The 26,000-nt window shown below is 42.3% G+C and overlaps 1 protein-coding gene across 2 annotated transcripts in view; it reads right to left on the bottom strand.

Annotated features, from left to right (window-relative positions):
* The window catches only part of trrap (transformation/transcription domain-associated protein), a 79,866-nt gene that overhangs the window by 41,538 nt on the left and 12,328 nt on the right, over window positions 1-26,000 (bottom strand). The window contains exons 18-44 of one of the 2 annotated variants that reach the window (XM_054768140.1): window positions 25,385-25,576; window positions 25,145-25,310; window positions 24,801-25,057; window positions 22,400-22,600; window positions 21,385-21,536; window positions 19,023-19,222; window positions 18,083-18,300; window positions 17,800-17,997; window positions 17,449-17,709; window positions 17,172-17,333; window positions 16,914-17,010; window positions 16,695-16,816; window positions 14,897-15,067; window positions 14,480-14,548; window positions 13,495-13,515; window positions 12,927-13,046; window positions 12,615-12,734; window positions 12,167-12,331; window positions 11,913-12,094; window positions 11,610-11,808; window positions 7,688-7,816; window positions 5,864-6,130; window positions 5,471-5,677; window positions 3,601-3,759; window positions 2,899-3,036; window positions 1,663-1,773; window positions 139-285 (exon numbers count right to left, since the gene is read on the bottom strand). In XM_054768140.1, the coding sequence (XP_054624115.1) occupies window positions 139-285; window positions 1,663-1,773; window positions 2,899-3,036; window positions 3,601-3,759; window positions 5,471-5,677; window positions 5,864-6,130; window positions 7,688-7,816; window positions 11,610-11,808; window positions 11,913-12,094; window positions 12,167-12,331; window positions 12,615-12,734; window positions 12,927-13,046; window positions 13,495-13,515; window positions 14,480-14,548; window positions 14,897-15,067; window positions 16,695-16,816; window positions 16,914-17,010; window positions 17,172-17,333; window positions 17,449-17,709; window positions 17,800-17,997; window positions 18,083-18,300; window positions 19,023-19,222; window positions 21,385-21,536; window positions 22,400-22,600; window positions 24,801-25,057; window positions 25,145-25,310; window positions 25,385-25,576 (4,431 nt within the window). The remainder of the gene's footprint in view (window positions 1-138; window positions 286-1,662; window positions 1,774-2,898; window positions 3,037-3,600; window positions 3,760-5,470; window positions 5,678-5,863; window positions 6,131-7,687; window positions 7,817-11,609; window positions 11,809-11,912; window positions 12,095-12,166; window positions 12,332-12,614; window positions 12,735-12,926; window positions 13,047-13,494; window positions 13,516-14,479; window positions 14,549-14,896; window positions 15,068-16,694; window positions 16,817-16,913; window positions 17,011-17,171; window positions 17,334-17,448; window positions 17,710-17,799; window positions 17,998-18,082; window positions 18,301-19,022; window positions 19,223-21,384; window positions 21,537-22,399; window positions 22,601-24,800; window positions 25,058-25,144; window positions 25,311-25,384; window positions 25,577-26,000) is intronic. The other variant, XM_054768141.1, reaches the window with a different exon arrangement.

Below are 26,000 nucleotides of genomic sequence, written 5' to 3'. Positions count from 1 at the left end.
TGAAAAATAGTATCTTTCTTAAAGACAACAGTAATACTCTGATGTCGGACCTCGGAAGTGGGATATTTTGTACTTCCCAGAAGTCTGCAAATGAGAACCAACTATTGACTAGGGGAGGTACAGTATCCACATTCTCACCACGGTCATGAGCAGCTTGTCAAACCACTGTAGCTTGAGCTCGGCACGAGGCCACATGTCAGGCCTCAGGGCTGTCTTCATTAGGCTGACGCAGCGACGAGACAGCAGCTCCCCCGGAGACCCTGCCACATTGGTACTATCGTTCACCTGGGGGACACCAAAGAAAGGTCGGTAAACTTATCATCATTGACAAAGAGTCTTCATCTTCCATTACCACAATGGTTTCCAGGGGAAGAGAGTAATCACACAGGTTAAGGGAGAGACTCAAAAAAGAGGGCCGGCTATCGCCTACCATTATCCCTGACAATTCCTCCAACTGGGTACAATTGAATATTACAATACAGTAGAGCTGCAACGATTAATCAATAAATTGATGATTAATCGATTATCCAATTAATCAACAACTATTTTGGTAATCGATTATTCGTTTCATTTGAAAATGTACTGTAAACAGCCTGTTTTCAGCCTCTGAAATGTGACTATTTTTTAAATTTCCTTGGTCATTCATGAAAGCAGACCTATTATCTTTGCGTTTCAGGCAAAACAAGATAGTCACACATATCATCTTTGACATTTTTGCCTCTTTCTGATATCTTGCGAAGCAAACCACTGCAGAAATGTGTGTGTAGAGCGTGCGTAAGATTGTTCCCACGCAAAGTATGGGATTCATCCACTTGTACTTGTGCGTAGGAAAATGCGTACATTTATGCACAACTCTTACCATGTGTACACACAAAACCTAGTGGTAGAACAGTGAAACTACAAATACTGTAGCTCCAGCTGTGCCTGCCCAGTGCAGGCCATATCATTTTGCTATGTGCTTCACAACTTGACCATTAAAGAAGGCACCGCCCCTTCCCCCGGAGCAGACAAGCCGAAGCCAAAAGCAAAGTCTGCCCTATTTATTTTGTTATTTCTAATTTTGGTGAATATTGGTGATATACATGTGGCAAGCAGTCTGTGCCAGTGACTCCTTGATTTACAGTAGAGTGTTTGTGATGTTTGTCAGTTGGGTGTTTATTCTTCTCTACTTCAATTTTGGTGTCGGAGAAATTCCTCTTCCTCGCCCTCTTTGCTATGATTTTGGAGAGGGGAAAAGTCTATTCATTTGATTTGATTTGATTTGAAACATTTATTTCATTCAAGAGAGAAGAAAACAAACAAACAAACAATATTAAAACAATATGACATAAAAAACAAACACTCTTCAAACCAGAATGAAATGGGAGCAGAAATTATTATCTCTGCCCCTTTTTCAGCCCTTTTCATGCATTATTAAAGGGATTGATGGGTTTTTCCCCCCGATTCATCGATTAATCAAAAAATAATAATCGACCGATTAATCGGTTATTATAATAATCGTTAGTTGCAGCCCTACAATACTAGGTTGTATCTCTACAACAATACAAACCATAGGTATGATAGGAAGCTCACAGTAAAAAGAGAGAAAAAAGGAAAACAAATATTTTACAAGCAAGGTCTGCTTTGCAGTTCTTATGTGTCTGTGTGTGCTGGAGGTGTTACCTGGCATGCAATCCGGATGAGGAAGTTGACCACAGTGTCCGTGTGTTGTTTGTCAACAGGTTTAGTAAGCATTGTCTCTGTGCCTGGCATGGACTGGCTGCGACCAAACACCTAAAACACAAAGTAACTGCATGTGTGAATGCTGAAAAGCTGAAGCAAAACCGAAATGCTTTGAAAATGTGTGAAAATTGAAATGTAGAATGAATATAGGTGCTGTTTGGAAGGAGAAGCGGGACTGAAATGCTGTGGAAATATGCTAAAACATAGAATAAAAGTAAGAGTAGTTTGGAGGCTGGGCTCGACTCTGGAATTGAACCAAGGAGCTCTGGGTTGGGAACTAAGCACTCTTTGCCGACCCACCAGAATGGGGTTAATAGTAGTGTGCGCCAAATAATTGTTATAATTCTCATTTTTTGGCCGCTAACTCCTCCTTGCACATGCTGCTTCCCATCGTGCTTCGTTGCACTGCTCTGTAAATAGTTGTGAATGTTACATGTTTAATGTTATAACTTTTTTTTTGGTCATTCCACGTCAAAACATACCCGGGAATTGAACCGGGGAAGCATGAACTCTATCAACCAAGCCATGTCACTGTTGTAGAATCACTAGAGTGATTCAGTAATGGAAAATATGAAACACAGGCATGAATGGGCATTTCAATGGGAAAATGTTCACAGAAAATGTGAAATTACGTACACTAAATGTGGGAATATTTAGACTGAATTGTACAATAACAATTGTGCTTTAAAGACAGACGGCTGGCTGGTGGTTGGAGGGTGCTAGGAGGTTTCCATGTATGACATATATACGGTGGGGCTAATTCTAAGTGTGTTTTTGGGGCCATAACAACTTATTTCCAAAGGTTTGCACACGCTACCGCACATAGGGGGAAAAATGTAGATTTGCGACTGAGACGGAGCATGGAGGCCATGGAGCATTTAACAATTACTAGTTATGTTTGACAGTTCAAAAAAAATTGCTCATTCAGTCACAGTGGGAGAGAGATGAAACAGATGTGAGAAGCAATTCTGTTAGGAGGTAAAAATGAATTTAGGCAGCAGAAATGATGCTGTCACCTCCTGTTGGCAAGTTTTGTCTTAAAGAGATGCTGTTTGATCAAACTGATGTGCAATCATTTGGAAACAATACAGCCTAAGGGCAAGCAGGGAACAGTTTGAAAGGGTTACTAATTTTGGAGTAGGGAGGCAGCAAATAATAGGAGGTAAATAAGCTCACAGTGGAAGCCGCTCCAGCCGCCGCTCGGAATCTCTTAACATCTTGTCCGGCAGTGGCGGCATCCGCAGACAGTCCTCTCTTCACGGCTCCGCCACTGGTTCCCTCACCACTGGGCCCGACGTCTGCCTCAGACTCAGGCTGCCAGGACAGATAAAGATGTACTTATAGTTCATACTGAGGGAACAAACTAGTGTAAATTCTCCAGTTAATGCCTGTATTCAATTAACCGGCGCGTCTCCTATAGTCGGCTGTAGCATAGTCTACAAAAGCAAATAATCGCTGGGTATCTACTGCACAAAGTTGGAAAACAGTGGCATTAAAAGCTGTGGCTGTAGGCAACCTCCTGATGTGTCTGTTATTAATTACACAAGATGACAGTAGCTGCATTGAAAGCATCTGGTAGCTTTACCTACCACTGCATGCGCTTTAAAATGTCGGTGTGAAACTCATGCATTACACTTGCCGTACTGTCGTTTACAGTGAACTCATTATTTCATTAATGCTGGGTGAGCAGTTTTACGCTTTACCAGTATTACAACATTGTTTCTGTTGCTGCTGTCGTACTTGGTCAAAGACAGATACGTTTTCCGTTATTAATTAAACATTAATTAAACACCCAGGCTATAACTAGAGCATTTACAGTATGTACAAATGCATTAGAGGAGTCATGCTATATGGATACTGTATCCCACAAGAACACACCTGTTGGTCTTTAATCCTTTGCAGCTCCCACTTGATGACCACCTCTGCCAAATCCACAGCCAGTTTTCTTTGCTCGATGGTCACAGTGGGGGTGAAGCCCAGACGCTGCATTGCACTGATCATGTGCTGCACCAGGTGATGGCGCACAGGATAGTACACCTGTGGAAACAACCACACTAAATATGGAACCTTTTGAGGAAAAATATAGTACAGTCATGGTGTCACTACCTAAGATAAGTATGTTAACTGTGGGATATCTCAACTAAAAGATTTGTGAAAGGGACCCCAACACCAAATATACTCAACAAAAATATAAACGTGACACTTTTTTTGCTCCCATTTTTCATGAGCTGAACAAAGACTCAGCTCCTGAATCTATTATTATCTATGTACACAAAATGCCTCTCTCTTGCCCCCTCAAATATTGTTCACAAACCTCTCTGTTACATTCATAATTCATCCACCTTACAGGTGTGGTCTATCAAGATGCTGATTAGATTGCATGATAAGGCACATGTGTGCCTTAGGTTGGCCACAATAAAAGGCCACGCCAAGATGTGTGTGTGTGTTAGTGTCCAGAAGGATGAATTGTAAATTATGGGTGGTCACTAACACAGATTTAGACAGATTTGTGAACAATATTTGAGAGAGATAGGCCTTTTGTGTACATAAAAACTTTTAAATCTTTGAGCTCAGCTTGAGAAAAATGGGAGCAAAAACAAGCGTTGCATTTATATTTTTGTTGAGTTTTTATTTAATAATACAGTTTACATAGGAGAACCTTAGCTTTTTATGCTCAGGTGACAATATGGGCTCAGATTTCAGACCGATGCCAAAGGATGAGATGACATGATCGTCATATCCACTTAGTTTCAAGGACGTGACACACACTTAGCTTGTCGCATCACACTCAATGCTCACTTAGCCTTTCCGCAAGGCAAACTAGGACTCTCAAGCACGCAGAAAAAAAGAGCGAGAGATGAGATGTCTATCAGGGGGCTGCTGCTAGTGACCAAGAATATTAAAGCTTCTCACTTTGAGGGTAATTATAGTCGATGGAGCAGGACTTCAACGCCCCTTAATGACAGAGAGGCTAAGCCCTGTCCATCACATGTGCACGCACACAGACACGCACACTCAAAGTCTATCATCTGTCTGTCATTATCTCCCCAGTGCAATTATGCTGATGTGATTACGTTAGATTAGTCATCTGGCCCAATGAGAGCAACCTGTCTGTGAGATAGAGAAGAAATTTGAGGAAAATGTCAGTTCTGTGGCAAGAACCCTCGTTCTCTGATCTGGTGAAGCCAGGAACATCAAATGCGGTGACAGAGCGTGTCGATGAAGTTTTAAGAGGAGTGCAAACATACAGGTCAGTGATCCTTAGCTGGTGTTATTTCATGGGTCACACTTCTGAAAGTATGACAGCCAGCATGCAGTCGCTGCAATGGAGTCCCATTATCATAGTCAATGGCAATAAGCTCCATCAATGGGTATGATAATGATGTGATTTCTATTCTGACATGCAGCTACACACATCTCCGCTCATCAAGCGAGCTAGATTGATATCATCCAAATAATCAATGAAGGTAGAAGAATAGTGTTTAATCTTCCAGTAGAGCTCCAGAAGTCTGAAGTTAGTTGCCTTTGGTTGAGATGCCTTAAAAGTGAACAGTGTGTGCGCGCGCCAATAAGCATCTATCATCATTATTACATGTTACAGGGAAATTACTTAACTGTTCTGTCACAGCCAGCATGAACAAACACACTGGCAATCAATACCTACACTGGTGATGAGACGACAGCAGGAAATTCATGGGTGACCTACTCTAATTACAGTGAGTGACTTACTTTGCATCTATCCACTCACCCTAAAGTGCTGCACTATGAGGTGCAGAATGTGCACCAGCTGAGGCACAGTGTGGCCCTCCTCCACAATGATTTTGCGAGTCCAGTGGGTCAGCATCTGGTGGCCATCCTCCATGCGAGCGGGCACAGCTGGAGTGAGAATAGCCATGGCCTGGCGAACAATAGCACGGGCCTCCATGGTGTGGGCTTTTAAAAGGCTGTGGAAGACCTAAACAAGCAACACATTTTCACTCTGTCAACGTCAGCTTCCCTTTTTCCTCCAAGTTCTCACTCCACTGCATTTATTGTAGGAATGGTGGGGGAGACACGCATCAAGCTTTCAACCTAATGCAGTTAACTAAAAATGCTAAATGTTTTAACAGTTTCATTGTCTCTCCTCTGACTTCCTTCTCACCTGCAGGACAATCTTCTTGTGAATCGCAAACTTGGCAATGATGTGTGCCAGCAGTAGGTGTCCGCTATATTTACAAGCGGGGTCCACACAGGCTTTAGGAAGCAGACAGGGCCAGGCGAACGTCATGAGGCGCCTCAGCTTGCTGTTGCGGGACTTGTTGTTGTCGTGAATGTGGTGGGGTGCGTGCTCCACCAGTAGAGTGGAGAACTGCAGCAAGCATATTCGTAGAGAGTCCAGCAGGTCAGCCTGCTTCTCTGGATCTAGAACCTGGGTGGGGCGAGAGTAATGAAAATAAACATGGTGCTTATGAGTACACGAGACTGACATTCAGACTAGTATTTGCTTCATTAAATTAAGTCTACCATCCTTATCAAAATACTCATCACTATTTGAACCTCCCACATGGCAGAAGACAAAAAGGGTTGACAGAGAAAATAAAAGAAGACGCTAAATGTTCCTAAAGTCGTATAATTTGAAGTTCAACTTTCTGGCTAAACACACCTCAACAGAGTTTGAATCAACATCAACTCCACATGTGCTCCCCCCACCTCCCATGTACTGTGTTTTGTGATGGCATTGTATGGCAAAGAGCAAAAATGTGACGATAACAATAAAACAGGAAATGAAAGTAACATTTCTGTGACATTTTTCTTTTGCATGTATTTTTGATCCTGCAGCGTTTATGTAATTGCAGCATTTTAAAGGCGCCACATTCTCCCATTTTATGTGTTTTATGGTGTTTGTGTGTTTTTTGGAGCGTTTGGACATTGCTGAGTGTTTTTTCCTGTAATTCCTGTTACATTACGCTCCAGCTGAGTAGTTTTACTTTGCTTTAGCTTAATTTCAGTTAATAAAAGTTTTGTGTCTGTGGCAATTTGAGCCTGTAACGAATTAATTCACTTTACATGTTTTCATATGGGAACACACTCAATGACTGTGTTTGACTCTGGAAGGTAAGATTCATAGAAGAAGGCATGTGCAGCCAATAAGGCAGGTCTTATTCAATGATGCAATCAACCACAGCAAAAAACATGCTGACCTTTAACATGGCCCCCTAGTGACCTTTACACCAGAATTATAGTCTGGGCTGATGAATGAAACAGAACTAGTCGGATCAAATAAGGGGGCAAATACATACAAAGATAGATGGAAAAAGGCTTAGATGGGCAGAAATGTGTGTGATCTGGAAATGTGTGGAGGCTCAGAGAAAAGCAGAGTTCAAGGGGGATTTAGTGGATTAGTTGTTGGCAGAATAAAGAGATAAGTTATGAGACATGCATCAGGTAATGAAATCAAACAGACAAAGCTGATGGGAATCTCAGGTCTCTGCCCAATACGATATGCATCTCGATTTACTAACAACAGTCCAATACATTTAAGATACCTCTTCATCAATTGGCGAGTCGATTAGATACGCTTTACCTCCTGATCACGATGCATCAAGATTCAAATATTCCTAGCTTAAAAATGTCTTTTTTGTATAATTGGCTTTGCATTGATTACAAATGAATGAAGCAATTTGAAGTTTACTTATTTATTAACAAAGACCTTAGACAGAAATAAATAAACTTTTTTTTGTTAAAATACATCAAAACCAAATGTAATCGATTCGAGGTCAAATGTGATGCACCTCATATTTTTCCCCTAAATCGCAAAGATGTTACGTCCGCAGCTCAATGCAAACCAGTGTATATTCCCATCCCTACTGTTGAGTAATGAACCGAGGGTGAAAGGGGTGGGAGAGCAAGTGTGCTGAGTGGGGGAGAAAAAAAGATGTTGATGTGAGGAAAATCAATGCATGAGAGCGCAACAGTGTATGAGTACCTTTGTAATGAAGACGCTGGTAATGCTTTCTGGATTGTCCCCTTCAGGATTTGGCGGGCCGAGCAGCTGTTCTCCTTCCCCCTTCTCAAAGCTGTATAGGAAGGCTGGATTCAGGATGTGCTGCAGCACCTTTAAGTCAGGAAAACACAAGAATATCGCAAACATTTTTCATATTAGATGGGTGGTTTAGGTAGTTTCACTGAAACCACATCCCAGAGCAGGGAAGCATAACTAATCATTGAAGTCACAATGCGTGTCTAAAAAAGCATTTTAGAAAAAACTTTGAACAATCTCAGCTCTTTATGGCACCAATCTACTAAAATAATCAGAGATAAAGGGTCTTTTACAATATGTGATAACATAATTAATCAGCTGCGTATACCGACAGATGTGAGGCAATTGTGACCAACAACAAGAGTAATAAAACACGTGGCATTTAAACAATCGTGACAGCAAAGCACTCCTACTCTAGATGTTCCCTTAATTAAATACAGCCACAATAAATACTGTTTCACATTGCAATACACACTGGCCACTCTTGTAAAAAGGAGCAAAGTGTAAGCCCTTTGTGTTAATACTGGCCAGACAACCTGAAAATGTAGTAAATCCTACTGCTCTGTCTGTTTCTGGTTCTGAGGCGATTGTACAATTGTGGAGAGGCGCTGAAATCTACAGGGATTGTTCCCAGAATAAGTACATGGAGACACAGACTTGATTAGCCTGTAAAATGCAGAATATCTCGCCTACAATAAAGCTAACGGCTGCATTTATTAAAGAAGCTGTTAAAGAAGCTGTTATCTGTTAAAGAGCCCTCCTATTCAATCCATCATTGGGGAGAACAGGGTGACGCTCAATATATGGCAGCATATGCCCCCCCCTTTATTAGCTCATTAATTGTGAATATTCTGCACAGCGTACATGCAACCGTGATGGATTCAAGTGCATGCGCATAACACGCACCCTGAAATGAAGACGCTGAGAAAATGCACCCCACGCCAGTCTGTTCTTCAGCCTCATCTGTTCCTATCATTTCTCAGCTTCTCTCGCATCAATCACTGTACCATCACAGCATATTTTTGTGACTTAATTAGATGAAGTGATGCTGCAGGCAGTGAGAAAACACAAATACACATGCTCGCTCTTTGCGCTTGTAGCCTACATGTTATTCTGCAGATGTCTTAATTAGGTTAAATCTCATTTCCAAATACATGCGCTTGTAGCCTACATGTTATTCTGCAGATGTCTTAATTAGGTTAAATCTCATTTCCAAATACATGTGTGTGAGTTTTACACAGCGCTACCCCAATGGCAAATTATCTATTGGTTCAGTGTATAGTGCCGTGATAATGATACAAAATTGTCGTAAAGTGACAGTGATCACTGCAGTTTCATTGTATTCTGCACTATAGGATCACACAACCTTTGTACAGCATATACAAGAGGAACAAAATGACACACTCCAGCAGGCTATGAAAAAGGCGGCGTGTGCTTCATCAATTACATACCATTTTTGTTTGCTTGTCTGCTTGAATTATACACACTGAATCTTAGGGAACTTTTGTATACAGACTGCAAGGCGAAAACAAAGTAAGTATAAGAAAGGAGCAGCATGAGGTCAGGCTGTGCATCACAGATGATTCATTGTTGTAGTTTAACACTGTCACCGACACACTTCTGTGCTTTCTTTTTGTCTGGCTGCATGTGAAATATTCATGCCTGGGTTGCCACACCAAAACTCACGATTCTATCTAACATCCAGGCTTTTGAACAACACAGACTCACAAACACACAAAGTGATGCCAATTATTCAAATGTCAGAGGACCATCCGCTCTTAAGTCTCTTGATCATTCATGATAAAAACGTGCAAACATGTTCCAACAATTGCCTCATCTTCTTCCGGCTGCCCCATGTAAAGCTAGTGTGTCTTGCACACTGGGAATTACATTAAAAGAACTTGAATGGTACTTCTTCCTTGCCCCATAACCCACCTCTGTACAATGTTTTGTGAATATCGAGTAGTGTTTTTTGTGTAATCCGGCAAACTAAGAAACAAACGAGAGATAAAACCAGAACTTCCTCAACGATGAGAACAAAATTCTACGGGGAGGAGGTCGATTCATGATGGAAGAGACAAAACTGCCCTCTAATCAGATAAGCAGGTTGTTGTCAGCAGCATCACGGACACAAGTGTGTATCCTGAATACAACTGCCAGTGTGTGGTCTAAGTATATGTGGTCGAGTGTGCCAGGACCAGCCTTCTCCACTGACTCGTCTGTGCTTTACAGCAGAGCTGGAGCTCCTCTGTGCCAGCCTCAGTGCTTGGTACAGCTGCTCAAAGTGTGTGTGTGTGTGTGTGCATGTGTGTAGGTGTGTGTGTGTGTGTGTGTGTGTGTGTGTGTGTGTGTGTGCGTGCGTGCGTGCGTGCGTGCGTGCGTGCGTGCGTGCGTGCGTGCGGTTGTGCGAGTGCATGCAGCCCGGTTAAAAATCTGCTGCAATGATTGTAATGTTTGCAGCGGCATGTCAGGTAGAGAGGACTGGGGCATTCGTCTGTTATGCCTCTAAGGGTCCAGAACCAGAAGAAGAGAAAAATGACCTTTGTGACTTGATCAAAAGAACTTCCTGTACAAATGAGACAAACTAGGTCTCTTACGCTCACACTTTCTGCACTGATAGAACAATGCAAGTCAGCTGAGGTGACAAAGGAATAGTTCATGCCATATAATGTCAGATGCATTAGTCACTTCTGTATAGAAAGAATGGCTAAAAAACATTTTACAAACTTAAGATAAACCAAATTATTATTGGAATCTCCACTCACAAAATGAGAATGTGTCGCAGTGTCTATTTTTTTAGAGGGAAAAAATTAGTGAGTAATAAGTGCTGTGAAAGCAACGCTTTCAGTGAAGTCAGACATTCATTTGAATCACTAATTAAGTTAAATTGCGTGCAGGGGCTTTAACTTTACAAGGAGACATACGATGCATTTTCAATTACGGATTAGATCAGTTCCGAGGTGTCTGTGAAATGCCTTATACACCAAGGATCAAGAATTACAGTACTGTTCACTTAAACCCCCCTCTAAACCACCCTGTTCAGAGCTTCCAGTTTTGGGGGGCTGTCCTGTCTTATGCACTGCTTACCCCCCCCGACATTGCAGTCAGATGTGATGGAATAAGATGCTTGAGCGAGTGTGTGAAACAGTGGTATAGAGCAAATAAAAGTTGCACCCAGAAAATTACAGGCCAAGTCTCAGTTCCACATCCGAGGGAAAGAAAGGGATTAAGCCCTGAATTCAAGACATTACAGATGTCAGCCATAGAGCAGCAGACAAAGCTACCCTGTGCTCCCCATGAAGTTCTGGAGCCCAAATAGAAACTGTTCACCATCGTAATTAAAAATGTATACACTTTTCTCTGATGTGCTCTGTGGCAGGGAGGTGATGTAATAAAATGAGGCAATCTGTGCATCCAACAACACTGCAGCTGTGCTTAGGTTAGGTTGAACCATGATAGTGGTTCTGTGTATTTGTTTGTGAGAAAAGACAATGGTGGATCTTTTCCCAGAGAGCTTCCAAGTCATAGACTGAGAAACGTATGTAAATTAGCTGAATTGTTCCATCACAATCTGTCCCAAAAAACCTGAACATCATGCTGAAAGTCACATTTTCTGACTTAGGCAGCTATCATTAAAAAAAATACTTGGTCATGTAATTTCACTCTTGAATGTTGGGCATGCACCCTAGAGATGTCAATATGTATATCCACTTAAAAAGTCAGTTTTGGAGTGAAGTTGACACACAACATCTATAAGTAAATTCTAATGCTGGTTGACAGAAGTTTCAAAAGCACAGAGGAATCTTCCAGCGCCTTATGTCATGCAGACATGACTCGACTTTTCTCCTCTGGCAGCAAGTGAACATACCTTGGCTTTAAGCTCGTCGTTGAAGTGTGGGTCATTGAACTCGACGAAGCGGAAGAACAGGGCACGCTTCTGGAGGATGGAGTAGTTCCTGGGAATTTCCTCCTCCATGTACTCCTTCAGGAAGGTCATGTTGCACAAGAAGCGACCTGTGAAGGCTCGCAGCAACTGGAACAGCAGCTCAATCTCTGAGTAGTTGCGCCTTTTGGAGGGGACAAGGGGTCAAGAAGTTTTTGTTTGTGTCTTAAGTCAAACCTTTGACTCAGTTGTCAAAATCATCAACCCTTGTATTTTGTATGTACATACTTGCAGTAGCTAAGAAGACAGTAGGCCAGCAGCTTGGGCTCCTTCCAGTTTGTGGCAGCCATGTTGTCTTTGCGATGTCTCTCTTGAAAGGCCTCGCTCACCCACACTCGCCTGAGCTGATTCACCAAGGAGTGCTGCCCTGCCAGCCAGCCTTCATCATTCTTCACAATGATGCTGATGATCTGAGAAGACATGGCAAACAAAAATGGTCAGGTGTGTGTACATTGTCATAAACACCATACTACATGCCATACTTTAATGGCTTGAAACTGCAGGTCCAGTCTGGCTGTGGTGGTGGAGGGAGATCCAGGGCGGACCGTGGCGGCGGTGCCAGCAGGAACCAGCAAGGTGACAAAGCGGTTGGGATTGGAGGCCAGCACGTCTCTTAGTGGCTTGGCGTCTTTGTGTTTCAAAAAACTCTGGATGTGGACACAAGCATTCAACCATTCTGTAACTACAGAGTAGAACTGTGTCCATCACATTGGATCAGCAACTGCATTTTAAGATGAACTTAAAACACTTAACAACCTTGAAATAGCAAATTGGAGGAGCTTTATTTTAGCTTAGCATTAAATACAATGAAGAGGGTGGAAAATCCCCAATATACAGTATTCCTCCTATTACTCCTATTTGCTGTTGGAGCAGCAAATGTGTCTGTGAGCACACTAAAGGGACAACCACTTAGTGCGCCCGTTGTCTGACCATGAACATGCGGCTCCACTGGGGGTCATTCAGAGTAGCCTCCATCATGAACAGCTCCACTGTCTGAGACGGGTGGCGAGTCAGGAACTTTATCAAAGGCTCTCTGAATGGACTGCCGGCCTGAAAGAAGGAAATGGCATGGATGGAGAAATAGAAAGAAACAACAATATTATTTCAGCTTAAGAGAAAATTAAATAAAAATTAGTTGATGCCCTGCAGCTTCAGACAGAACTAAGGTGTCCAGCCGATCACTTGATTAATTATTGGATGTGTGTGTGTATAGGTGGGCATGGTGCAGTGTTCATGTCTTACCTCGATGAGCATGGCCCTCTCCGTCTTCATGACCACCTCTAGCAGAGGTTTGACTAGAGTCTGAGGTGCGGCGGGGATCAGGTGGAAAAGGTTAATGATGGCAGAACAGATCTTCATCTCCTAAAAAGGTTGTGAGGGAAAAGACAATAGAAGGGCAGTGAATAACAGTCTTAATACTGTATGTACATAATTCATTTCTGATGAGAAGCCACTGTGAAAAAACAAGGATGAGTTTCAGTCAAATAAAGATGTATTCTGTGCTAATCAGGAAAATAACTTCAACAAAGAAAGACACTCAGATGAGTGCTTTAAGTACAAACCCACAGCTGACAAACACATTTAGGACAATATGTGTACAGTGTGTTCTTTACAACCACCATCAATACTGTATTTAAGTCAAGAAGTGAATTAGGCTGACATGACAGTGTCCGAAGACAAATCACAAACACACGAACACAGAAAGACAGGGCAACTCCACCAGCATCACTACCACAACATCGGCTCGAGTAAATGTCAATCCATGACAACAAGTTGCCAACAGAGGGCGCAATACCGGGTCACATCTCACCTCAAAACCCTCCAGTGCAGGCTGTACCAGAGTGGGAGACAATGATCAGAGTCAGCAGAGTGGTATGTGTGCTTTTGTGTGTGTTGTCGGTCTTTGTTCCGTATGGAAGGTAAGCAGATAAGACATGGTGATAGTGAAATGAATAGGCAGGCTACAAAAACCTTAACGTGCAACCTCCGGAACAACATTTGGTTACACCAAGTTAGTGACAATGTCAGGCTCATAGTCTGGCTTCACACAAGCTAACCCCCCCTCCCCCAATTTGCTGACAATATCATAGTGATAAAAGGTCACAAATGAAGACATTTCTTCCTCACATGTCAAAAGCCCAGTGGACAGGCTCTGTCTAAGACCTCTTTTATCCTCCTCGGTGCTGCGCCATCCCTCATCTCGCTGTTTTTGTCTTTATCAGGCTTGGCTAATTGACCACATGACCCCGGCTTTACTGTGACTGCCAGCCTCACTGTCAACTGGTTTACGACAAGGCGTCGGGTTGAGGCAAAGAAAAAAGGACTAATTTGCATGTAATTATGCAAAGCATTTGGAGATGGGGAAGGCTGAACTCTCATAAAGCAAAAGAGGGAACAAATGGTTTAACTTCCAGAGGAGAGGCGGATGTTTTCCCCCTGTTACGGTCTCACCTTTTCTTTGCCTTTACAAGGTTATCTGTCAGGGAGATAATGAGGAGACGCAGCGCTGGGCCTACCACCGCCAGCCTGGCGCCTAATTAATCATTGATTGTAATATGGCCACTCACAACCCATCTGGGAGGGGGGCACGCAGAGGATGTGTTGACTACACCCAACTTAAGCTGCGTGCAATTTCCTCTGCATTCGGTTTACAGCTCACATGATCTCTGCATTGACTTGCTCGTACTGCATTAGACTTAACTAAATCTCGACTGAGGTACAACATGTCTGCGTGATGAGAGCGTCGCATCTGCAAAAACTTGGATTTGTGTGTGTGCACATGTGGCTATACTTACACTCCCATCACTGCGCTGGCCTCCCTTGTGAGTTATTACCACCACCTCCATCCACTTCCGCAGGTGTTGCTGAGAGACAAAGACAAAGACAGAGTGTAGATGGGCCAAAAGACGTACATGTCAGCATGTACGGTCTGATTCAATAAAGAAGCGCTCTAGATTATATACATGCTGTACAGTAAAATATTTCAATTTGTACTAACCTGACGATAAAACAACAGCTACAAAATAATCTGAATGGCGCTGGCTTTTATTATAGAGAGTAGCATCTCTGCTGTTGTCATGACGACCCACAGATCCTCTACTCAACCAGTTGACAGAACTCGAGTTGGGTTAGTCCTAGCGTTACCGCTAATGTTCATTGTTGTGTGCAGTGATTGTACAAACTGTGCTGCACACTTGGGCAATGTCCCCTACCATCATCTGGTCACAGAACTTGTCGTTAAAGGAGTTGGGGAAGAGGCGAGTGACAGACGTCAGACGGTTGACCACGTTCAGCGTGAGGCTGCGGTAGTCACCCAGCATCATCAGCAGGGGCCGCATGTGAGTGTGGATCTGGTCCACCTCAATGGTGGCACCCTCCAGGAACTACAACAGAACAAAGGGAATGGCATTTAGAAATCGATTACATTAAAATAAACCACATACAGAACACTATACAGTGGGACAATTGGCGTTCAATCAAACTTTCTCAAGTTCAAACCATCAAGTGTGACGTCAGCAAATCTTGTGAGATTTCCGCATGTCAGCGGCGCCCTCACAATGCCTCAGGCCACTACTGAAAGGTAATACTACATATTGGAGCTGCTGCTACCTGCTGTGTTTTTGTTTTTAATTTGGAAAAGTTAACACTAGGGGTAGCGTTCGTTTCTATGCTGCTATGTGAAATCGACACACCCAGGAAGGAAGTTCAGGTAATGCTTAAAATGACCAAAATATGGCAAAATATGGTAAGTATTACATATACATACATATCATCAATGTGACTGTTACTACATGGCTACAGCATGGATATTAAATTTTTAACAGCGGGCTTTCTAGGTGGAATAGGTGTGTCCCATTACGTGTATTATATACCTAGCTATTTTTAGCTGTTTTTATATCTTTACAACACACAGAAAACAGAAAGACATGTGTGTTCATGTCTCATATGAATGATTCCAAAACAAGTACAGTTTTCCTTTAACTTCATTTTATACTTGTATGACATTTACAGGGGCAGTCAAACTTCTACTTAACACTGACTACACCGTTAATGTTTTATGATGGCGACAGTTTGAGCCTGGATCAAATTAATTCACATTACATTATTTCCTATGGGAAAATTGTTTTGAAATTAGAACAACTTGAGAGTCAGCCAGCGTTGCCGAATGGACTGTTTTCAACCTTGGAGGTTCTCCATAAGATTTTAGAATTAAAATAAGATTACTTCAAAAAGCACTATTCAGCTCTGTGACCAAAATAGCCAACCCCATGTCTTTCTATCCTTTCTTGTTAGTTTCTCTTGTCCAGTCAACTTCTCACTACACCTTGCATATCTCTTGAGACAAAAGGCCACTCAAATGAGGGCAGGGTCAGGTAGAAAACAAGCACACATGGCAACAAAGGTGATATACACACACAAGGCAAAGATGCATGGAAGCCATATTCATTTTCCTCTCGGTAGAGAGAACAAACACCCCATCCTGTATCGATCGGGCCATAGCACTGCTCATTAGTGCTATCTGGGCAGAGATGAAAGAAAGACTGGAAGGAGTGGAAAAGAAAAAAAAATCACGGGATAAAGAGTGATGGTGGTGAAGAAAGAAAATGAAGGGCACAGAAATGGAATGAAAAAGGGGACAAAGAGCATCTGGGGTGGATGGATTGGGGGCTTCATGGTATGGATCCGTTGATAAATAGGGGCATGGCTGGTTCACTCAGTGTGTTAATAATGTGATAATGAAGAAAGGTCCATATGACGACAAGTGGATTCAAAAATGGCATAAAAGGAACAAATTAATGACTGACATGAAAATAACATGAAGACGCAGACAATGAAATGAAAATGCGAGAAAAAAAACAGTGATGTTGCAAGGAACCTACTTTGCGCAATTGTGTGTGTGAGGCTGTGAAATTTCAATGTTTTTACCTGATATTCAATATAACTGAGAGACTAAAAGACCTTGAAATGCAGGCAAATGAGGCTGAAAATAATAAAAGATGTTGTACTAACCTTCCTCATGCATGCCTCTCCTGCTTCCTGGAGCTCATTGTTGGTAGAGTTGAGGGCCTTAAACAGGGCAGCAATGATCTTCTCTCTGGACTGTGGTAAGTAGTTGCAGGCTGCCAATGCATCTAAGTAGAGTATGGAGGAAAAAAAATACATTGTAAGAGAACAGATGTTTTCTCACAAATTATATCCGACACTATTGGTTGATTTGGGCTGACTCACTGAGAGCAGCAATGCGGAGGGGCACCAGAGAGGGGAGGCTCTTGTAACATGGCAGCTTCATTAGTGCAGCATCCTCTGCCTCACACAAGTTAAGCAACTGAAAAAAGAACAGGAATGACGGACAGAAAACTGTCTGATTAATATACGTGCATACATGCATGTGGTTAAAGCTACCCAATATAAAATTCAAAAAACCCGGAACAACGACAAATGACATACAAGACGAATATCTTGTAGACGAGATGTGGTGCTGCGTACCTCTGTATAGAAGACCTTGTGCTCCATGACATTGAGGTCCATGGTGAAAAGGCGGGGCTGCAGTGTGGTACAGAAGGTGTTACCCTCCATCAGGCCAATCTGGGCATTTGCAGGTTGGTGGCGAAGCAAATGTTTCTTGGGGGGAACCATGTCTTGCAAAACCTGATGAGAAACGCCAACATAGAGCAATCAACTCATGTAAATTAAAAGCCTTGGTTTGTCATATTTCTAGAGATAATTAATCAATAATTAATTAATTACAGTAGTGAATTTTTACCTCCTTATGTGGCTCCATTATGACGGTGACAGTCTTGCCCGTCACCTGTGCAAGCACCTGCAGCGAGTGCATGGCCTGCTTTCGGACAGTGGAATTGGGTGAGGTCACCTCTCGGACGAGGTCATGCGTTACCATGTGGAAAGATTTGTCTTGGGCAGCCTGAAGTTCGTCACTTTTTTCTTCATCCTTCAGTGGGGTGGCGCAGCGCACCAGCAACTGCTCCAGGGTGGTTTTGGCCATAGCTACAGCTCCATTTGATACCTAAAAGACATTCAGAAGTCACTACCACATTATGCACTGTGTACTAAATCAGAGCAAGCATCACTGAGGCATCCACATTATTCTGCTAACCTCTCCTGTGAGGTCCATCATGACAAACAGCAAGGCCTTGAGAAAGGTGAGCTGGTTTTGCAGGACCCAGATGAGAGGCCATCTCTCCATTAGGAATTTGATGGACACCACACCACCAAGCTTGGCATACCAAGCCTGCTCGTAACAACAGGCACACAGACGTTCCACAATGTAGGAGAACAAGGGCAGCTGACATGCCTGTAGGTGGTGAAAAAGGCAAGGATGATTGTAATTTTAATGCAAAAGGTTTTTTGGTCATATACAATCAGATTCACTGATTTACCCGCTCCTTGGAGCCGAGGATGATGCTGGCCACATCAAAAATGACAGCCAGGGACACCTCTCCGATCTTACAGAGTTCCTTCTCCTCATAAGCCATGCATATGGCTATGGCGTCAATCAGAACTAGTGGATCCATGCCCTTTGACCCATTCTCTTCACTGTGGAACATGGCTGTGCTCGGCTGACTACCAAGCTGGTAGCATGGCAGCACAAATGGACCTAAAGGAATACATTTTAAATCTTGATAAGAATTTAATGAATAAGCTTAAGTAAAAGGCTTATTGTGCAATCAGGACAACATAACCCAGTTCAAAATAAAGAAGACAATAACGCATTGCCTGGAATATAAGACTCCCTAAAAAGGATGAAAAGGACTGGTCTTATATTCGGGGTCTAGAAATGTACACATGCAAATTGGTGGCAAAAGACTTCTTCTCAAGCAAGTCAGAGCTTTTCTTCCCTTCACACACACACACACACACACACACACACACACACACACACACACACACACACACACCAATGGCTTGGAACGATGCAGTCGCTACACAAAGACACACTTGAAAAAAGTGGTTCAAAGGTTGGGCAAGTTAGCAAACCACAAAGAGTTACGATGCTAATGGTGATCAATGGAGTAGTTGCCAAACATCAAGCAGCTAAGAAATATCTTCTTGATATTGCTATTTTCCAATATTTTTTTACAGTTGATTAAGTCTTTGTGTGTCTTGAATTTTTTTTTCTCCAAAAACTGGTCTTGAAGTAGAGAAGTCGTCTTAATATTTGGGTCAGTATTGTACTAGATGACCTGTTCAGGTTGTACCCCGCCTATAGCTCAAAAGTCAGCTGGAATAGGCTCCAGCATATCAATGACCCTAGTGAGGATAAGCGGCATAGAAGATGGATGGATGAATGGAACTAGATGAGTGTAAAAAAAACATTACCACACTGCTGAGCCACGGCGACCATGGTGTAGTGACGAATCAAGCTGGCTACGAAAGGTAGCGCGCTGGGCCTCAAGTCTTTTATTACAGCCGACATGAACGCTCCAGTCAGGGCCTGTTCAAAAGTCCTGCGAGCAGGCGTGTCCTGTGCCTTGTAGCGATGAGAGATGATAACATTGGGGATCCACTTCTCTGTGAAGCTGGGAGCAATTAAAACAATCAATTAGCGGATATGAAATTAAGAAACAGCAACGGTGAACAATGTTCTTCATTCACATCTTGTACCTCTAAACAAGTGGTCACCAACCTTTGGAAGACCAAAAGCCATTAACCTACACAAGATGTACCAACGCCCCTCAAACAAGCGGGATTTAAAGCCAAATTTAAAGAATAAATGAACATTTTATGTCACTTGTACCTTGATTGAAGAATTGATTGTCCACAAAGACGGCTATGAGGAAGCGAGATCCACACGGACACTACCTTCTTGCTTTGCTATAACTTAATTCTTGAACTCAATCATGTTTCTCACCTTCATTATCAATATGCTGGCACTTGAAACTTTCTTATTTTGCAGCCATGGTCAATAAGAAAAGCAGAGACTTGTGGCGTAACTGTGTTAGAGCAAAGAACTATAGAGTCGACCTGTGATGTCATGTCATGTCATGACAGGCGAAGGAGCAAGTGAACAATGACTTCCGGTTCCGGTTTTCATGATAAGAGGCACGTTTTGTGATAAAAACATGTCACAAACACAGTTGGTCACACAAAATGCATTAATAACACTGTTATGACATTTTCAGTAAGGCATTGTTTAGTTTTCCAAGCTAACACAGCATTGCATTGCAGTAAAAATAAATTATATATCGAAAAAATTACGCATTAAAAATTTGACAAACAAAAAATGATGCATCGAGATGCATCAATAATCATTTTATCATCGCATTGCAGGCCTCTGAATCGTAATCGCATCAAAACGTGAGGTGGCTAGAGATTCCCATCCCTATTTGACATGTTATTCTTTTGACTTTATTTTTGCCAGTGCCTTACAGTATGCTTGGGGATATGATGCGCTGTTTTACACATTTGAAAATACTGTAAGAATGCCACTTTCATATAATTGCCATGTTTATTTTATAACGTTAGATTAACATTAACATTAACATTAACCGCAGAGTAAAATCGTATCGAATTGTTCTGTTTTTAAAATATATCGTTTTTGAATCGTATAGTAACCTGTGTATCTAGATTCAAAATCGAATCGTCTATCACGAAGAGATTTATATCCCTAGTATTAATAACGTCATAAGACATACGCCACATTGTACACCAACAGGGAAATGTACGCAAACCTTTTGCATACATTTTCAGTGTTAACCAAAAAATATGTTAACAGGGGCATACACTAACCAAGGTTCCACTGTATACGTAAATGACATCTACTAAAGAGCTTCTGATTCACACTTTGTCCTTTATGTTTGCTCTTATGCGCCTCTGATGGTGTCCCCTGTTGGTATTTGTTATTTACAACAACTGAAGGCAACTGGGCCGTTGTGTTATTGAGCAGCTGTTTTCTCCATGCTTGAGCTTGTGTTTTATATTGCCACACGCCCGGAGTAGATGGATTGCTTCATCTAATTATTGCCATTTAAAAGGCTCCTCTTGGAGAGGGGGAGGGGTGAGTATGAGGAAAGCGGAAAGGAAAGGAAGGTGAGCGTCATAGTGAGTAAGGTGGAGTGTGGCATGGCTGTCAGAATGTCACAGAAATCATTCACAGGCCTTCCAACACTGAGCAGCTATATTTAAAGTGATCAAACCACGGAGGAAGACTGTGATGAAAGCATAAATGAAGGGAGAAGTGAAGACAGAGTGAGGACAGCACAAATCAAGATGTCTGACAGAGGAGGCAGCAGTAGCAGCCCCCCTGATCATAACTGACACACTTCATTACCCCTATAGAACCATGCAGACAGACACACTTGCTTGTGTGTGTGATGAAAGAAGAGTGAAAGGGACCAGGATGTCGTGTAAACAAAAGGAGGAAAGTCAATTAGTGCTTGACCAGGATCAATGATAACCCACCCCCCACAAGAACACCACCACCCACTTCTTGTCTGTCGGTTCATTGCATGTTTTCTGGCTCAAAGTGAAGGCTGACAGAGTTGGGGGCTACTTGGATGTAATTAGCAACAGAATTGATGAGACTGTGTTTGACTAAAGGAGGGCCATTTCAGCAAGTGGTGATAGATGATTACGCAATAAAAGTGAGCGTGGTTTAAAGCAGCAATTTGTACACTGGTTACTTATTATCTAGCAAAGTGCATGTTATGTACTGTTTTATACTGTGATGATGGTTACTCACTTGGGATGAGAGAGAAGCTGGTACAAAGCGTGTTTGTTATCGTCTAGACTGGTCATGGCCACCAGGAAACACTTAATGACCTCCCACGCCTGTCGTCTGTAGTAAGGTTCTGTGTTGGCACTCTTCAGACAGTCCAGAGCTGTCTCTATGGCCTAGAATGGGATACAGAACACACTAAGCATCAATTAGGATATACACAATTGCACTTGATCTCAAGTCTCAAGACACAAAATGTTAATATCTCCCAACACATCAATATGGGAAATGAATTGCAATTTGACAACAACAGTTGTGATTAATGTGCAGGAAGTAGCAGAGTGCCATCTGAATGAGCAGAGGTCACTGTGATCGCAGTATTATGGTTTTTCTACAATAGCCAAAAAATTTGTCAATTAATGCCTCATGGAGAAGATGACAAAGAGCCAAGACTAGCGGGAGTAAATGAGGACATGGCATAACAGAATTGAAGGCCTATCAGTGTGCCACATTATTTTGTGAAGACTGGGACAAAGCCCTCTAGTTAAAAAAAAAAAGCAAAATTAAAAAGGTGAGTGAAAATTCAGTGAAGCGTTACAAAGGAAACGTTACAAAGGAGAGATCTGCAACATATCACCTTACCTTAAGTCAATTCAAATTGACTTAAATGCTCACATCACTATCATTTGATCTAACTTAATTGCAACTGAAACTCTGTGATATGTAATTTAAAAACCTGGTGGTGTCTTCAACCCCTATTACTGGAATTCTCAGCACATGGGTGTCTATGTGTGTGTGCGTGTGTGCGTGAGCATGTGCATGTGTGTGTGTGTATCCTGAGCCTATAATCATCACCAGTGAGAGAAGCAGCCATTACTGAGAGAAAATAATCCTGTCATAGTGGACCACACTAGATTGATGATTACTGACTAGGGATGAAGAGGAGAAGCAAGAGGTGGATTTAATTACCAGTAGCACACACAGAGCTACACAGTAGACTAAGAAACACTGCAGCGTGATAATGGTAGTGTGCTCGTACCTTCTCCATTGGTAGCTGTATTGACGCTTTGCAGTCCGTAAACTCGGCTTTGATGCTGGGCCCTTGCACCTCAGTCACCACATAATGCAGCCTCTGAGACTCTTTCAGCATCTTCCTGTTGCTGCCGCCAAACTTTCCCAAGACCCGGTAAGCTACATGGGAGATGGTCTCGGCCGGGTTGCGCAGGGTACGCCACAAAGCCTGCAGCACAGAAGAGGAAACATTTGAGTACAGGTAGGGAAAAACAGAAGATCAATGCTGTCAGTCAATGCTATTATTGTAATACAAAAAATGAGAAACGCAAGTGATAATGTACTTGCTTTCTTCAGATGTTAAGGCCCTGTCACACCTTGACGATTTAGCCAGCGCATGCCCAACATGATCATTTTGATGGCATACGTTGAAGTGTCGAGGTTTTTTTCAATTTTGGGCGTATACATACCGTATTCATAACGAGTTTGACGTATACATGACGTATTAGTAACTTATATAAAACGTTATATATAACTTATAGACAACCTATACCAACAAATGCGTAGCGTGTTGCAGGCGTTCACAACTTATGCCCAACGCCAGTCTAACTTATGCAAACCGCGTGGCAGCATATGGCTGACGATCACGTGCCGTAGCCTATAAAAAGGCTGCCACTTGATGACTCAAATCATAACCTCAGTAGACATCGGAGTGTCAACATCACCATCATGCTGAAAAAAATTTCAAAGACCGCTGCCAAGAAGTATCGGGGCAGTGACGGAGGCCGAGGGTGAGGACGTGGACGTAAGAAGGATCCATCACCACCCACAGCCTCCCCCTCCCACTCTCACTCTGATGGAGATGACGCGGGTTCTAACGCCTCTCAGGCATCGTCAATGGTATCGGAAGCTGCTTCCCCAGTGGCTTCCATCTCCTCTCAGCCAACCCTTGCCAAGAAGAGAGCCAAGAAGACACAGTTTTGTCTCAATGTCCAAGAGGAGCAGCTTATGTGTGATTTCCTTCGTGAGAACACCATCCTCTGGGACATCAAGAAGACTGACTACCAAAGAGTGGACAAGAAGGCAAAGGAACGCTTGATATTATCTTGACGTATTACGGCTTGTGCATAACTTACAAATAACGTGTGTGAACGGGCGTCAATGATCACATAACTTATTGCCCGCGTATGAATCATATGTTGACATACGTCGCCCACAAAATTTTTGGACGACTTGGATGTACTACAACATATGCCGGCGTGCTTCAGCGTGCTCTTAACTTATACAAAACTTACCCATAACTTATTCGACGTACGCCAGCGTATTGGCCAAATTTTTCATACGTTGGCGTACGCTGGCTAAATCGTCATGGTATGACAGGGCCTTTAGCATTAAACACTAACAAGCCACTGTTGGCAACTTTTCAGTCAGAAAAGTAGCTACTGGCTGTCCTAGAGGTCACTAGATGACGTCATTGTCTAATTTGTATACCATTTGCATATGATATTGCAAATGCTGTAGGGAAATAAAGCATAAACTCGTAGGAAAGACAAAATAAGTGAGTAAAAACACCTTAATTACATTCAGAAGTTATTGGTTTGTTGTGCAATAATTTTATCAAAATAAAATAACTTTATATATAATCGGCCAGGGCCTCTCAAAGTTCTCCCATTACACGCTGGAAATCGACTTATTTAAATTAGTACAATTGAACAGCAAATAACAGATTATGCTGTGTTTATTCTATGGCTCACATTAACATATGTTAATGTCATATATGTAATAATATATGTATGTATAATAATAGATCTAGCACTTTTAATAGCAACTGATCTTCATGATAAAATAGCAATACAGTAGGCTTATCAATGACTTACAGTACATTTACCTGAAGAATTGTAAGCTAATCCATTTCATTTTACTAATTAAGAGTAGCAATAGACTAACAAAATATAAACACACCCTCCTCTTTTATCCAGGTTTACTGAAGATTAAGAAACATTTGCGTTTTAGATCTCACTATGTAAAACACGGCTAGCTCCACCCCCGTGGCATCACGGCTCGGAAGCTGACTGTATACTGCCGCTTGTGACTGCATGTCCACGGCACGCACCGTTGCTCAGTGAGAACACAAAATGCAGAACAATACGTGCTTTCACTTTTGAGTCCCCAAATATCAAAAAACTCCCCAACGACGCCAGAAAAAGTCGCTAGATTTGTCACTAGTCACTTTTGAAAATATGTCGTCAAGGGGGGTTGGAATGTCGCCAGATCTAGCGACAAAATCGCCAAGTTGGCAACACTGTGACAGGCAGATACTGTATATTAACAGGCAATGAAAGAAAGCTTTATTAAATCAACATGGGTATGGACTAAATGCTTCAGTAAAAATCGCACCAGTCTGTGCAGTGATGACATCAACTCCCTACCTGCATCAGCTCAGCCCTAACAGGCTGGATGTGGTCGTACAAAAAGTCCGGCTGCAGGTTGTCCACACACAGCTCCAGGGTGCGAAGGCCTTGGCTGACCAGAGTCTGAGAACCATTGAGGGCTGACACCAGAGGATCCATCAGCATTGGCAAGTATGGAAGCAAGGAGCTGAGACGCACAGGCACCGTCAAACACAACTCCACAAAGAGGTCCTTCATGTGCTGTTTGTGAAGGCCACTCTGCAGCATGTTCAAACCTAATGACATGGATATACGGTAAGTAAGAAGTTAAATGTAGATCCAGTGCAAGAGACAACTACACGCGAGGGAAATATGAGTTTTACCTTGCAGCAGGTTAGGTAGAAGAGGCAGGAACTCTTGATAGAGCAGGTCATGGCTGCCCCCACCGATGGACCGGAAAAGAGCCCGCAGGAACAGGAAGTAGTTGTAGGGCTCTTTGGCAGATTGAGCCAATTCCATTGAGCTGTTCACTATCTTGTGGAGGTGTGGCTAAAGACACAAACAGCTGTATTACCCCCAAAATAACAAACAACAAATGTGTGTGGCCTACCACGAAAACTCACCTTGAGCATCTGTTCATTCTCAGCAGCAAACAGTGATACTGATCCAAACACCAGTTTGAAGAGCTTGAGGTATAGATTAGAAAGTTCTACATTGGAGCCCATCTCTGGAAGTCTTTCAAGAAGATACTCCACTAAGATGGTGGCAAATAGAGCCGATGTTGACAAGTTGGCCAAGAATGAGTTGGCTACAATCTGAGAAATTTACAAGAGAAATCCAAGTCATTATGATAAGGTTAAATATCACATACTGTACACTTCTGATCTAAATTTTAAGACCAGTTGAAAAATATCAAGAATTTACATTTTGCACTCTTGGATTTTAAGGTGGTTCTAAGTAGAGCTTCAAGATGCAAAAAGAAATGGCAGGGAGACAAAAAAATTGCATAAGCACTTTATTGCAAACAACAATTAAACTGAAATAGGCTGTTCATCAGCTGATCAGAAGTTAAAGACAAAAACCCCCAAATAACGTTTTCAAAAAAGGACTCAGCAATGAGTAGCTGCACCATTCTTGTTAATTATCTAAAAAATTTGTTCTGAAAAAAATTGTTTCCAGGAGGCTATTGTGAATGTTGCTCCAGGTGGTAAAGAAAACTGATGTGCATTTTTGTAAACT

Source organism: Dunckerocampus dactyliophorus, chromosome 2 (genome assembly GCF_027744805.1).
Source record: "Dunckerocampus dactyliophorus isolate RoL2022-P2 chromosome 2, RoL_Ddac_1.1, whole genome shotgun sequence".
NCBI classification, from domain to species: Eukaryota; Metazoa; Chordata; class Actinopteri; order Syngnathiformes; family Syngnathidae; genus Dunckerocampus; species Dunckerocampus dactyliophorus.
This window is presented reverse-complemented; position numbering and strand designations above follow the sequence as displayed.